Consider the following 15,248-nt stretch of genomic DNA (forward strand, 5'->3'; position numbering starts at 1 on the left):
GTTTTTTCTTACGGCACTTGCACATTCAGATATTCTGTTTGATGTCTTCAGTGTCTTATCGGAAAATCTGATTGGCTTACTGGAAACGAAACTGTATTACTCTTAGTTTTCCTGATTTGGAATCTAATCAGGTGGTAAAGCACCTGATTTAAAATGTTTGCCGGTAATATATAGATAGGAGAGCTTAGAAATGTTGATACTTGTTGAGCTGGTAAATTACCCGTTTCTGTGCGCTCAGCCTCAGGAAATAACATGATAGAAGAAATACATCCTCTATGCCCAGAGGTCATTTCACTGTCACCTATGAGAGTGGTGCGCGGAAAGCCAGTTCACAGCAGAGGAGGTTAAGTCCGTCTTGGTACATGACTAGGCAGCTGTTGCATATTGTAATTACGAAGCTGACTTAACGACACTGTTGATGATGAAATGTTTAGTGGAAAAAACCAAAACACAAGTGTGTGCCCATTAATGATTAAAAATGTGTATAAAATATCTGGACTAGATGGAAGATTATAGGTGGCTTTCTTAAATTTCATTTTCTGTTGATATATTTTTTTTACTATTAAAAATTAAGTTAAAAAAACATGCCTGACGTTTCACATCAGTGGGGGAAATGGTGACAGGTGGGTACACTGGATATCTGTTTATCCTTATCTCACACCAACTATTTTTTTAAGAGTAAGTATTTTTTATCATCATGATCACCAGGACTAGTCTTAAAATCAGAAAAGATAGTTTGCTGTGTTTATTTACTAAGAATTTGAATAGAGGTATTTAATTTTCTTACATTTTTATATCAAATCCAAACACTGATGATAACATGATTCTGGTATTAGAATTACTATTATTTTAGTCATTATCAGCATTGCAATTTGCTAAAAAAAAGGTAATGATGATTGTGGTGGTATGTTAATAGTAGAGATCACAGAAATACTTTTCTCCTGGCATCTCATGAAAGAATTAGTAGTAGTAGTATTTAACATGTAAATAAATCAATCATCCCAGCTTTTGAAATAAATTTGAAATGGAACAAAGATTTAAGGTTTGTTTTTTTTTTTTTTTTTAAGGACTAATAAAGGCACTGAAAAAAATAAAAAGTAAGCCCACTACAAGGTCACGGGTAGCGTGCACACCTAAGGTGAGGCTTCTTGTGGGGTTGCTGCCCCAGAGACAGATGTACAGTTCATGGGCCGCAAACCGCGTCTGCGGATCCCCTGACCTTCTGACCTCGGGCTTCACCTGAGCAACAGGGGGCTGGGGTGACAGGGTAGCAGGTAGGGACAGCCCGCAGAGCCCCGCTCCTGTGGCATCAGTGCCCCTCCCTGGTGCACGCACTGCAGTGGGCTTGGCCTCTGGGCCTGGAGCGGGCATCCTGCTCTCACACGTGGGAAGGCTATGAAAAGAAAACCCTTGTGGGCCCAAACATTTAAACAAGAATTACACTAGGATCTTTTGTTCTCGCTATGACATGGTCAGAATTCATTTGGAGGTCCAGAAGAGGGTTTTTTTTGTTGTTGTCATTTTTGAATCTGAGTTATTTTATGCGAGGAAACAGAGGGAAACACAACACAGAAACACATGGCTGAAGTCTGTCCAGTGGTGTTGGGACGTCCCCGCATCATTCCTCAGGGCACTATTTTTGTGAGTGTTTGTGGGGCTTCTGACTCAAAATTTGTCACATCCGAGGTTGGATGTTGGTTCCTTGGGAAAAGGCCCGGGTGATCGAAGGCAAGCAGTGGAGTGTGCCTGGGAGTCTGGGAAATACACACGCAGCCCGAGAGAGGGATGCTCACCGTTTCTCTTTTCCTCCTCAGGTTTAATAGGGAAAACTTGCTTTCTGCAAACAACTGAAAAAGCCGCCCTTGGAAGCTGTTTCTTTGGGCCTCATGGAGCAGCTGGAACCTGCGCTGTGAGGCCCCCGACAGGACGAACTGTCGCCCACTGACCCCCCAGCGCGGCTGTCACCATGGCCAGCAAGAGGAAGTCCACCACCCCGTGCATGATCCCCGTGAAGACCGTGGTGCTGCAGGACACCGGCGCCGAGGCCCTGCCCGAGGAGCCCGTGCCCGAGGGGCCCCCGCAGGAGCCGCCCCCAGAAGCTCCCACCGCCAGCGGCGAGGCCACCCAGGGCACCAGCGGTCCAGACAGTGCCGCACTGGCCAACGGGCACCGGAGCACCTTGGACGGCTACACATATGCCTGTAAATGCTGTGACTTCAGATCCCAGGACATAACCCGGTTTGTGGGACACCTGAGCTCAGAGCACACAGACTTTAGCAAAGACCCGAACTTTGTATGCACTGAATGCAGTTTTCTGGCAAAAACTCCCGAGGGGCTTTCTCTGCACAATGCCAAGTGTCACTCGGGGGAAGCCAGCTTTGTGTGGAATGTGGCCAAGCCAGACAATCATGTCGTCGTGGAGCAGAGTGTCCCCGAGAGCACCAGCCCTCCCGACCCATCGGGGGAGCCAAACATGGAAGGGACAGATGGACAGGCGGAAATCATCATCACCAAAACTCCAATCATGAAGATAATGAAAGGCAAAGCGGAAGCCAAAAAAATTCACACGCTCAAGGAGAACGTCCCCAGTCAGCCTGCTGGGGAGGCCTTACCGACCCCTTCAGCCGGGGACACGGAGGTGAAAGAGGGGGACCACGCCTTTGTCAACGGGGCAGCCCCGGTCAGCCAGGCCTCTACCAACTCCGCAAAACCCCCTCACTCGGCCAACGGGCCCCTGCTGGGGACGGTGCCGGTGCTGCCCGCGGGCATCGCCCAGTTCCTCTCCCTGCAGCAGCCGCCCCCGCACGCCCAGCACCACGCCCACCAGCCCCTGCCCACGGCCAAGTCCCTCCCCAAAGTGATGATCCCGCTGAGCAGCATCCCCACATACAACGCGGCCATGGACTCCAACAGCTTTCTGAAGAACTCCTTCCACAAGTTCCCCTACCCAACCAAAGCCGAGCTCTGCTATTTGACCGTGGTCACCAAGTACCCGGAAGAGCAGCTCAAGATCTGGTTCACTGCCCAGAGGCTGAAGCAAGGTATCAGCTGGTCCCCGGAGGAGATTGAGGACGCCCGGAAGAAGATGTTCAACACGGTCATCCAGTCCGTCCCCCAGCCCACAATCACTGTCCTCAACACCCCGCTGGTTGCCAGTGGCGGCAACGTCCAACATCTCATCCAGCCCACTCTGCCTGGCCACGTGGTGGGCCAGCCAGAGGGCACAGCCGGGGGACTTCTGGTCACTCAGCCACTGATGGCCAATGGGTTGCAGGCACCCAGCTCATCTCTCCCCCTGGCAGTCACATCTGTCCCCAAGCTGCCCGCTGTCGCGCCCATTAACACCGTGTGTTCAAATACAACGTCCGCCGTGAAGGTGGTGAATGCCGCCCAGTCCCTCCTCACGGCGTGTCCCAGCATCACCTCCCAAGCCTTCCTGGATGCCAGCATCTACAAAAACAAGAAATCTCATGAACAGCTGTCAGCTCTGAAAGGGAGCTTCTGTCGGAACCAGTTCCCAGGACAGAGCGAAGTTGAGCATCTGACCAAAGTGACCGGCCTCAGCACCCGTGAGGTGCGGAAGTGGTTCAGTGACCGCAGGTACCACTGCCGGAACCTGAAGGGCTCCAGGGCCGGGCTGGCCGGGGAGCATGGCGCCCTCCTCGTCGACTCTGTGCCCGAGGTGCCCTTCTCCCTGGCGTCCAAGGCCCCGGAGGTGACCTGCCTCCTGACAGCGGCCACCCCAGCTACCCCCCCTTCTGCCAAGCGACAGTCCTGGCACCAGACCCCCGACTTCACACCAACCAAATACAAGGAGCGGGCCCCCGAGCAGCTCAGGGCCCTGGAGAACAGTTTTGCCCAAAACCCCCTTCCTCTCGACGAGGAACTGGACCGCCTGAGGACCGAGACCAAAATGACCCGCAGGGAGATTGATGGCTGGTTTTCAGAGAGACGGAAAAAAGTGAGTGCCGAGGAGGCCAAGAAGGCTGAGGAGGGCGCCTCTCAGGGGGAGGAGGAGGCCGCCGAGGATGAGGGGGAGGAGGGCTCTGCCAGGGACCCGAGGGTCCCAGGGGAAGATGGCTCCCCAGAAACGCCCGGCAGCCACGTGCTGGCAGAACGCAAAGTCAGCCCCATCAAAATCAACCTCAAGAACCTGCGAGTCACGGAGGCCAACGGCAAGGGCGAGCTCCCGGGGCTGGGCGCCTGTGAGCCCGAGGATGACGTGCCCAGCAAGCCAGCGGAGCAGCTGCCGGGCAAGGTGAGCTACAGGAAGACGGCCCAGCAGCGGCACCTGCTGCGGCAGCTCTTCCTGCAGACGCAGTGGCCCAGCAACCAGGACTATGACTCCATCATGGCCCAGACGGGCCTGCCGCGGCCCGAGGTGGTGCGCTGGTTTGGGGACAGCAGGTACGCCCTGAAGAACGGCCAGCTCAAGTGGTACGAAGACTACAGACGGGGCAACTTCCCCCCCGGGCTGCTGGTCATCAGCCCCGGCAACCGGGAGCTGCTGCAAGACTATTACGTGACCCACAAGATGCTGTACGAGCAGGACCTGCAGAGCCTCTGCGACAAAACCCAGATGAGCGCCCAGCAGGTCAAGCAGTGGTTTGCCGAGAGGATGGGTGAGGAGACCCGGGCCGTGGCCGACACGGGTGGTGAGGGCCAGGGCCCCAGCGACCCTGCAGCAGTTCACAAAGGGATGGGCGACACCTATTCAGAGGTGTCCGAAAACAGTGAGTCATGGGAACCCGGTGCCCCTGAGGCCAGCTCAGAGCCCGTTGACACGCCGAGTCCCCAGGCTGGACCTCAGCTGGGTAAGGAGCCTGTGGGGCTGTGCCGTCCTCTGTGGGTCTGGGGGGCACCTGTGGCAGGCACCGAATCCAGTGCCGGGGCATCTGCTGTTTCTAAGGCTGTCTGGCAGCAGGACCGTGTTGTCTGGCTGCTTCGGGGGGCACCTGGCAGCAGAATCCATTGGAGCATCATCATATGATAAAGGCTTGACACTTGGTTTTTTTGTTTCGTGTTTGTTAAACCTGCACAGGGGAAGGAGTGTAGTGAACCTCCAAGGGCCCACCCTTTTCTAGTCATTTCTTAGCCAAAGGAGAATAGGTCAGAATGTCATCTGAGCCAGATAGAACCACGACCGCTGGGTAAGAGAGAGAATAGGACTTATGAGGAAATTCAACCCCAGTTGGTGAACAAAAGCAGAGGGAGCCTTTAATTGACCTTAGATACACAAAGTGCTTTTTTTTCTAAATGATGAAAAATCCTGTAATTTGCATTGCAGTTATTCTTCCTGATATAGAGGTAGTGGAAAATCTTCTTCCCTCTTAGACATAACATGGAATCGAATGCTTGAATTTTGTTCCTCATTTTCTCTGGATCAGGACAGTAGTACTTGAAAGAAAGCTTTAGAAGATTATTTTACTGAAGACAGTTTGAAGCCTCAGACAAATCACGTTATTGGGTGTTGATTTTCTTGGGTCTTGATCTCTGAGTTCCTGGCCTCTCCCTTCCCTCCCACCCTCCTCTTGGGTGGCCTTGTCACAGGTTGGCCAGGAGCGAGGTAGCTGAGCTCTTCACGGGAAGCTGTGGAAACCAAGGAAGTATCTGGATTCCCAGATTCCCTGATTTGGGACCTTTAGAAGGTGGTTCCAGGGCCGGCGTTTCTGGACTCGACCTTGTTTCCTCCAAGCCCCTGTGAGTCAGTGAGGTCCCCGCAGGGAGCATCACGGGCACCAGGGAACAGGTGTGGGCTCACAGGGCGGGTTGCCTCAGGCACCTTCTCCAGCACCGGGCCTGCCCACCCCTGGCTTTGGCTCTGCCAGCAGCATGGCAGATTGCTGGGCACTAGGAAAACTAATTTCTTTAGGTTTTTTGTTTTTTTTAATTGAAATTCTACTGAATTAAATTCTTTTATTTATTTATTTATTTATTTTTATTTTTGTGGTACACGGGCCTCTCACTGTTGTGGCCTCTCCCGTTGCGGAGCACAGACTCCGGACGCGCAGGCTCAGTGGCCATGGCTCACGGGCCCAGCCGCTCTGCGGCATGTGGGATGTTCGGATGTTCCTGGACCGGGGCACGAACCCGTGTCCCCTGCATCGGCAGGCGGACTCTCAACCACTGCGCCACCGTGGTAGCCCCCCCCTTTTTTTTTTTTGAATTACATTCTTGTAGCTGGAAATAGGGTGGTGGTTACACAACATTGTGAATGTACTTAATGCCACATAATTGTATACTTATTAAAAATGGTTAAAATGGTAGGTTTTATGTGACGTATATTTGACCACAATTAAAAATGCTAACCTGGAGTTGGGAGGAATGGATTTAAATCCACCGGCTCCCCTCAGCTGGTAGCTCCAACACTAAGCAAGGAGCTGGTGTCCTAGGTGGGACAGAGCAGGAGTGGCCAGGGCGGCTGTGCCATTGTGGCGTCACCCTCTTTTGGCTGAGGGAGGTACCCGAGGGGACAGGGAGGGCCTGTCTGCCTGTCTGTCTGTAGCTGTTTTCTCGTGGCTTCCCGAGCCAGCCTCAACGCCGGGGCCCCACCTGTAAGCATCGATGGTGAGGGCCTCTCCGAACGACCCCCGACAAATGAAGGGAGGGCATCTGTGGGACACATATTTGGAAGTAGACCAGCTGCTGCTGTGCGACAGCAGCGTTCCCTGGAGATCCGGGGATGGGGGGAGGGTGGCGCACAGCGAGGGTTCCCGGCCCAGAGAAGTCAGGCTCCCGCCCCGGCTCCATGCCCCGGTTCGGGTGGCCCCTGGGTGGTCCCAGTGCCCCGCCGGGTTTAGCCAGCACCCCGTCCTCAGCCCAAATGCCCTTCCCCACCTTCCCTCGGGCTGGAAGGCAGGGAGGGGCTGGTGGGATTAAGTCCCCAGACGTGGGAGGACAGGCCATCCTGGCGATGCACATAGAGGTGACGGGCCTGTGTTTTCTCCTCAGAAACTGACTGAACCGGAACCGACGGCTGTGAAGGCCTGGCCGGGGCGGCCGCCCTCCACATGGAAGGGCCTGACCCCCCTCTGCTGCCCCGGGCCGCCGCCGTACCCGGCCCACCATGCTCACACAGGTCTCCACGCGGCCAAGCCTGCCGTCGTCCGCACCCGGCCCGCCACCCCAGCGAGCAGGGAGGAGCGTCTGGCAGTTCTTCCGCCCACAATGTAGGACCTTTCTTTTGCCTTCCAGTGGATAAATAGTTCAGATTTCATATTCATAGACACAGAATCAAGTTTTTAACATATAAATCTGCCTATACACATTTAATAAAACATCAGATTATAAACACTTTCATTACATAGAAACTTTGGTTAGCAAAGCAGTACGTGGTCTTTTATATCATCTCTGGAAATGCCCTGTGTCTGTTCTCTGGAGATCGCTGGGCTGCGTGTTCCCGCACCTTCCATGGTCAGGCCGGGGTTATCACACGCTCAGAACCACACCTGCAACCGCTGGGGCCCCCTTTGCGCTCCTTCGGGAAGGTGGTACCTTTGAAGAGACCTCTGCTCCTTAAGCGGTGACCAGCAAGATTGCATAGCAGGTTTGCCTTGCCTTACGGGATGATAGTGCAGAACATGCTGTTACCCGCAGTTCAGAAAACTGACCGGTTATGTGATTAGTGTTTGATGCTTACCACTCTCGTAAGTTGTTACAGTAATTCTGCTTTTTCATGGGAGTTTGAATCATGGACCATAACTCTTCAGTGATCAGATCAACTAAAGAAACATTTGTTGTTAAGCCTAATGTACTGCCCTATGTGCCGCCTTTTTTTTTTTTCAGTCTAGACACATTTAGAGGAAAATTGACAAGCGAAACAGGGATGGGGGATGGGAGTGAAGGCGCACAGCTGCTGGGGCTCTCTCTGCCCTCTATCGACCCTCACCCCAGAGCCGCCTCTGGTTTGGGAAGGCAGGCCCACGCTCGCCTGGTTAGACTGAGAGCTGGCGGGATTCGGGGACTTTTCGGAATTATCGGAGCCAGGGTGGCCCTCAGCACAAAGACCTGCATGTGGGGTTCCCAGCAGAAGACCCAGAGTCCTCCTGGCCCCCGTGCCTGGGGCCTGGTTGGTGTGCTGGACATCGCTGGACAGGTCCTTGTGAGGATGTTTTTAAAGTTCTATATTTATATCCCCAGACTTGGAACCAAGATCTCTGTCTACTTAAGCCTAACCCTCATATCCATTTTTTTAATTGAGAAAAGTCACAGGAAAAGGTGCCTTTGAAACATTGAGAAAGTTGCCTACAAAGCTGTGCTGAACGGTAAATCCCGATCTCGCCGAGACCGGCTGCCCCGAGAGCAGCAGGTGAAGAGGGGGCTGGCAAAGGTGCATCACCTCCCAGAAACCACCCGCTTCCCAGAGCACCAAATCCTCGGAGACCCCAGAGACAGGGCAGGGGCTTTGGGCAAGAATACTGGGGGGGGGCGGTGTTCGGCACGGTCCTTCTCCCCCGTCCCCCCGGGAACTGGGCCGGGCAGGGCATCTCCCAGGTTTGGCTCTGAGCACAGAGACGGGGGTCGCACCTCCTGCCTCCAGGAGAGGCTTTTTTCCGGAAACCAAAAGCCCTTGAACCATTGTTCTTCTAAAGAGTCTCCTCTTGCTTGCCCTGTCCTGTTAGGGACCACCTCTTCTTGGTTTCAAACAGGTGACTTGTGAGGACTTGGCAAGTTTGGCAGCCTGTTTTTGTATCCTTTCCATATTTAGCCCCAAGGCCTCTTTGCGGAATTGCCCAGAATGGCGAGTGATTGCCTTCCTTCAGAGAACAGACACCTAGAACTTTTCCTGTAGTGGTTATGTACATGCAGATTAATTTATATGTATCCATATACAGCACAGATACTCATTTGATGCTTTACTTGTGACGCGTCTGCCTGACGCAGCACGTGGGTGTTGGGGAGAGCAGCCCGTGTTGGGGGGTTGCGGGGGAGGCCGGGGCGGCCCCGCGCGAAGCCACATCCGAGTGTCTGCGACGCCACCCTGCCGGCGTCACTCCCAGAGCCCTGCGTGCCCCAACCGAGGGCCGTGTCTTTACAGCGGAGTTTCTTGGTTATTTTATTTGTATTCATGTCATTTACAACCCAAACAGCGAAACAGAAAACATAAATTACGTGGTGGACAAGTTCACACAGGACGTAGGGCCCCGAGCTCAGCACCAGCTCGTCCTTAAAAAGTGGAAGCGTCACGGTGCTGCCTGCGGGCAGGTTTTGCTCACAGGAGTCAGCCTGCCCGCTAGCCAGGGCGACCCCCCGAACGGCGAGACTGCCCAGGCTGGACAGACCCTCCTCCTTCCTTTACTCTGGGACCCGAGTGACTAAGGAATGAGGTGATGGAGACAGAAATGGTTGGTTCATCGAGCAGGTGCCTAAAGGGACGTCGCAGCAGGTACCCGGGGCCCTGGGGGCAAAACCAGGAACACAGCCAACCGGCTGCAGAGACACAGCCGCAGCAGCCCGGAGCCGGCGCGCGCCAGAGTGCGGTGGGGATGCAGGACGGCCGCAGCCGGCCCCGTGGCCAGGGAGGTCACCACGGTTTGCGCCCCACCCAGGGTTAGACTGTGCTGCTGCCTTCAGGAGAGGGCAGTCTGTGGGCTCTAGAGTTGAGGGAAGTAGGGTGGGGTTAGTCTCTCCCAAAGAAAAAGCGTGTTTCGTAAGGTGACTAATCTTTCCCCTCCTCTCTGTGTGCACTTGGACTCATCAGAGATGGTGAACTATGTCAGTGTTTCTTGTTGCCTGTGTCTTGTACATGTTTGGTTTATTGTATTTTTTACATGGGGTTGTAGATGCAGTTTTAGTAGGTGAGCCCAGATCGCCATTCTGACAAAGGAAACCTGGGTTTATGGCACAGATGCTCTGCGTACTTCGATTACGTGTATTAATTCTTGACTGTTGACGAGCTTTGTGATTTGGAAGGTGGGCTCTCGTTTTCCTGAGTCGTGGGCTCCTGAAGTGGAAAGCCTGGCTGGAGGACTCGTGGCACCTGGGGTGGGTGGCCCTGTACGACTTGGAGCTCCTTTCGCAGCCAAGTGCCCACCTGCTGTCGGGAAGCAAAGGTGGGAGGTGGGCGAGGGTCGGTGGTACCTGCAGGTCCCGAGTGCGCTCACGGCCCTGGGAGGCCGTTCCACCGGGAAGTCTCAGCATGTTCTCCAGGCCAAGATGTGGGTGCCATGGGTTTTGTCCTGCTCAGTCCGTGGTCCCATGGCAGGGCCTGTGACACCCCCTCTCCCCCATGTGCCAGGCTGCCTTCCACAGAGGCTCAGCGTCGCCCTTTTGGGGCACCTCCTCACCCACAGCTCCCTGCCTGTGCCGGCCCTGCCTTGGGCCCGGTTGCCTCTTGTTTTCCTGTCCTCTTCTCGGACCAGAATCCTCGGGTTGGAGCGGCTCTGTCTATTCAAACATCACAGCCCAAGTGGATAAAGGCACTTTGCAGGAGAGGAGAACCAGCCAAGAAGAAAATCTTAAACAAACCAAACCTGGAGTTTGGGCTTTTCCTAAAGTTTCTTCCCCCTTTTTCCTTGCTCAGACTTTACCTGGGGCAGGTTATTGGTTTGACTTACCTTTTGTATTATGTCTAGATTGTCCTGTATCCCATTGATTGGCAAGGCTCAGTTATGTGCTGGAGAAGAAAAGTCCTCTAGACACGTAAAGGTCGGCGTGGCCAGCCGTTCCAGGCAGAAGCCGGCAGCCTGCCCAGGTCAGGAGAGTAACGGGGCTCCATCCTCCCCACTCCCACTGGAGGCCCCTCTCCAGCTCTCCTGAACCGGCTTCCTTCGCTCCCTTTCTTGGGAGCACAGGCCCTCCCAGCCTTCCTGCCCGGGACTGGGGGGCCATCTCCGTGTGACTGGGGGAGCACCTGCCCTCACAGAAGCTCCAACACCCGAAAAAGTGGGGAGTGTGGAGCCCACGCCCTCTCCTGAACGGGCCCCTCCCGGAGCAAGGCTTCAGTCTGTTTTGTCTCCTGTGGTCCATTCACAGTAGCCGAGCCGAGCAACGCTGGGGCTGGGGCGGCTGCAGGCAACCTCTCAACCAAGGGTTGGATGCTGACTTGGGCCGAGTGAGTGGAGGGTGGAGGTGGGATCACAGAGCCGCTGGGCGGCCCAGCTCTAGGTCTAGATGGAACCCACAGACCTCGGTTGGAATTCGTTTCTGCTGCAATCTGTGTGTGTTTCCAGTGCTGTCGCGCTGGGGAGGGGGGCGAGGGCTGACGTCAGCTCCCCCTGGTTGGCCCAGAGCCCGAGTGGGAGGAGGAGCAGACGGAACCCCCCGGGGGACGGGAGGCACGCTCTTTGGCTCTTCAACCCTGAAGAACCGTGACTTGCCTGTCAGTCTGGCCTCTCCTTTGCTTGGAGCCCCAGCCCTGCAGCCAGACTGGAGACCGACAGCCTGGACCCCGCGGGAACCAACCATCCTACCTGAGCAGGGGTGGGGACCCAGAGTGTGGGGTGAGCAGGCGCCGCTGACCCTGTGGACAGGGGCGGGGCCAGCACCTGTTGCCTCGCGTTGTTAAAATCCTGTCTTGTGGTTTGTGGGACCGTGAGGATTCGCAGAGAACGCGTAGTTCCTGCTTTGCTGTCTTAGGCCCCAGGCTTTCACAGCCCTCAGGCTGCTCGGGCCAGAGCCCCACGGGGTGGAGCGGGCTGTCTCGTCTCCGGCTGTGGGAGTCTCTCCTGCTGTCCACTCGGGGCAGGTGGCAAGCGGCGACCTGAGAGGAGTCTGCGTGCTTACCTGCCGTGAGCGCCCTTTCCTGAATTCAGGAGCCGGCCTCTGCCGCGTGTGTGTTGATGAGTAGCTTTTCTCGGCTAATGCTTTATGACATCTGTTCCTTCCCTTGATGAGTGGTTTGAAGGCCCCCGATGTGACTGGAGTTGGAGGTGGAATGTCTCGGGTGGAGGCCGTCTGGAGTCGTGGAGCGCAGAAGGCTGCAGGCCCGTGGTCTTTCTCAGGAGTCAGCCGCAGAGCAGGCACCCGGAGAGGGGTGCCTGCTAATCCTGTAATTTGTGTTCAGAGAGAGACTGTCATTCATCCCTGGCTCCGGCCCGGCCCGCTGCCCTGTCCCGCGGTTTGCTGCAGACGTGGCCCGGAGAGCCAGCGCCACCCTCAGCGGATGCAGCCTGGTCGGCAGGCCACTGGGTGATGCGCGCGGGGAGGGGTGCTTGCCCCCGGGCAGCGGGTTCCCACCCTGCCCCCCAGCACCCCGCCTTGTTCAGTGCGTCGGGAGGGCCAGACTGTGCCATCGTTGTTGTTGAAAAGAGACCTCGTCCTCCCCCAACCCCGCCCCCCTGACGTGGTTGACTGAAAGGGTACTGAGCGGCGCCGCCTTTGTGCAAGTCGGGAAGAGGTTGCCAGAGGCCTGCAGGTTCCTGGTTTTCTGCCACCCACTTCCGGTCTGGTGTTCAGCTCAGACCCTTTGTTCCCTGAGGGCGAGGGTATCTGTGGAAGGGAGGCTGGAGAAGGCAGGGGCAGCTGGCTTGTGGTGCGCTTCCCGTCTCCCGGAGACGCCGAAGAAGCCATCGTCTTGGTGCTAAGAGGCCACTGCCCGGCTTCTGTTTGTCCAGAGGGCCTCTCCTCCTGCAGTGGCTGCATGTGAGAGACCAAACCGAGAGAGAGGCACAGGCACACTTTGGCTGTCACCGGGCCTGGGTGGAGGGGGCTCTTCGCCCTAGGGACATGTTTTTAACAGAAAGATGGAACTTGCCTTTGGACCGGGGCTGTGCCGGGGTGGGAGGAGTGCGCTGCCCTCTCCGGGCTGAGTCTCCAGGCCTCACAAGGTCCCCTGTGGGGATGCTGCTATTTCTAAGATGCAAATTGCACATTTCCTAGATTTTGTATCTGTGGATTTGGATAAGGGAGGGGAACAGGGACAAACTGCTTGTACAATTTGAAATGGGCCGAAATGGTACTGAAAATCTTTCGATTGCTCCTAAATAAAAACGTAAACGCATTTCTCATCTGCTGACTATTTTGTGGGGGAATCAAAGAAAGCTGAGAACGCTTCTATCTCCTGATTTACCCTGGGGGCAAGACCCACAACGTGGAGGGGTGAGTGGGGCAGTTTCCCTCAGGCGCTCCAGGGAAGTTCCAGCTCGCCCGTCTCGCACGCGTGGGGTCACTGGAGTGCCTCCTGGGGGAATGAAGTGCAGTGTGGCAGAATTTATGCTAGACAAAGGGAAACTGAGTCAGACCTGGAGCAATCAGCCATCTGGGAGGAGGGTACTGATAAGCTTGTCATTGGCTAAGGAGAGGGTGGCTATGTCTAAGGACCCTGGGGTCTTGAAGGAGTAGGATTAAAGGCCAACTTCTAATGTTCAAAGCAATTGAATCTTGTTGGGGTGACGCTCAGGGCCTGTGCCAACGGGGAAAGGGGCCCCTGACGAAGCCCCTGGGCGGGGACACACCAGGCCCTGTTCCTGACCTGGCCCTCTGGAGGCCAGCTTAAGTCTTGGGGAAGCAGCTTTTTGCTGAACCTAACAAGCAAGTCTTCGGGAGCTAGACCAACTGAGTGTGGAACCCTGAAGCCAGTCAGCTGACACCGTGGTGGCTGCAGACACAGGCAGCAGCTCACAGAGGACCTAACCATGGACGACGGAGTGGGCAGCAGTGGCAGCCAGGGGTCACTGTGGGTGTCCTTGGGCCAGCTGCAGTGGCCTCCAGCAGGGAACAGAACCCCAGACTGACTCTGGAAGACCCACTGAGGACTCTCAGGCTGAGACAGGACTTGATCAGTTCAACTGAAATGGCCAGGAGGACGACTGCGTTCTGTTCCGTGAGCTTGTTTGGTGGGGTGACCTGGTACTACTTAGCGTTGTTTTCTCGCCCAACAGAACTGAGGTGGTGAGAGATGAGCTCAAGCTGGAAGGCCAGTGAGTATCTAGCCCTAGGCGCAGCCGTGGGTGATGACGTTCAGGTGTGTGTGTGGGGAGGCCCTGCCCTCAGCGCTCAGGACCGCAGGCCCTTGTCAAGGGCTGTGACGAGGCCAGAAACCGCTCCTCTCTCCTCCCTGCAGGGCAGCCGTGGAGCGGGGCTTCCTGACCTGAGCCCTCTGGTCAGGCTGCAGAAAGCCCCTGTCCTTGTAGGTGGTGCTGTGTGTGCGTGTGGTGAGGCAGGCCACTCCCCACCGTGGGCCAGGAGGTCCCATCCCAAGTGAGGGTCTCTCCCCCCCACCCCCGCGCTGGGCCTCCTGGGTCATTCAACCATTGTCAGGTCTGGAGGAATTCGAGGTGACACTGATCTGTGCGTTTGCTCCAATTTGCTGTCCTGCTTTCCACTAGGAAGAAGGATCAAGACATTTGCAGTGAAAGGCAAAGGCAGTCACCTGGCTATCGTAGGAGAGCCCGGAGGAGGCGTGTCTCAGGTCAGTGAGGCTGCCTGAGACAGCAGAGCCAGTAAAGGAGGGATGTCCTGGGAAAATGAAAGTGGTCTACATCCACAGCCAGGGAAGCCACATGACGGCACAGATGGCTCCTTACCCAACGGCCAGCACAGAACCTCTTCGTCACTGGTTAGAAAAGCTTTCTTCTCCTGCCCATAAGACTCTGGGAAAACACGGGTCAGGAAAGCCTAGGTTAATTCCCACCTGCCACCTTCTTGTCCGAGGGAAAAGACCACCTTCCTCTGAGTCAGACCATGAAGCTCCAGGAAGAAAGCCAAGGGGCCAGCAAGAACCCAAGCAGGGGCGCTCCGGCTGATCGAGTTCAGAGATGACAGGAAACACTTTAAACTGCGATCCCAGTTCTCCTGGTGGATGGTACTCAGAGGGGGTCTACAATGGACCAGGACTGGCCCCAGATCTGAGAACTTGGGGAATGTACGTCTTGGTCTGATTTGTCATACAGAAAAGGGATGCTCTGAACTGACAACTAAATCCACCTTGGGCTTGTCTTCAAAAAAATCTTCGTCTCTCCAAGGCCAGTGACCCTGCTTGGGTACCTACCTGCATTATCACACCAGGGTGGCGTGCCAATGACCATTCTAACAACCAACCAACTGATTATACCTACCTGCGTCTCTTCAATGACAGATCTTCTCAGGCTTCCTGGGCTGGCTTACTATGCCTGTCCCCACCCATCCATCAGGCAGGCAGCTCTTTTCTCTGTACAGCATTATTTTCGATCCACAGCAGCACAGACCATTACAAAAATAGCCACAGGAAGGGAAGGGCCCATTAAACCATGTTCTAGGCACAGAGATTTTGTCTGCAAGCTACAGAGGCAACCAGAGTGGCACCCAGAAATGTACATTTGAATGCTTTT

At 55.4% G+C, this 15,248-nt stretch overlaps 1 protein-coding gene across 8 annotated transcripts in view; it reads left to right on the forward strand.

Annotated features, from left to right (window-relative positions):
- ZHX3 (zinc fingers and homeoboxes 3) overlaps positions 1 to 9,905 on the forward strand; it is a 143,954-nt gene extending 134,049 nt beyond the window's left edge. For 5 of the 8 annotated variants that reach the window (XR_003427065.1, XR_003427068.1, XR_003427066.1 and 2 more), the window contains 2 exons: positions 1,815 to 5,700; positions 6,952 to 9,905. Coding sequence is in view for 2 of the 8 variants with exons in the window: in XM_027078299.1 (XP_026934100.1) it covers positions 1,967 to 4,814; positions 6,952 to 6,962 (2,859 nt within the window). In the remaining 6 variants the exon portion in view is untranslated. The remainder of the gene's footprint in view (positions 1 to 1,814; positions 5,701 to 6,951) is intronic. The other 3 variants (XR_003427069.1, XM_027078299.1, XM_027078300.1) reach the window with 3 other exon arrangements.
- Positions 9,906 to 15,248: the final 5,343 nt, after the last annotated feature.

The sequence above is a fragment of the Aethalodelphis obliquidens genome, unplaced genomic scaffold (genome assembly GCF_003676395.1).
Source record: "Aethalodelphis obliquidens isolate GAN/ISIS:26980383/991018 unplaced genomic scaffold, ASM367639v1 scaffold42, whole genome shotgun sequence".
NCBI lineage: Eukaryota > Metazoa > Chordata > Mammalia > Artiodactyla > Delphinidae > Aethalodelphis > Aethalodelphis obliquidens.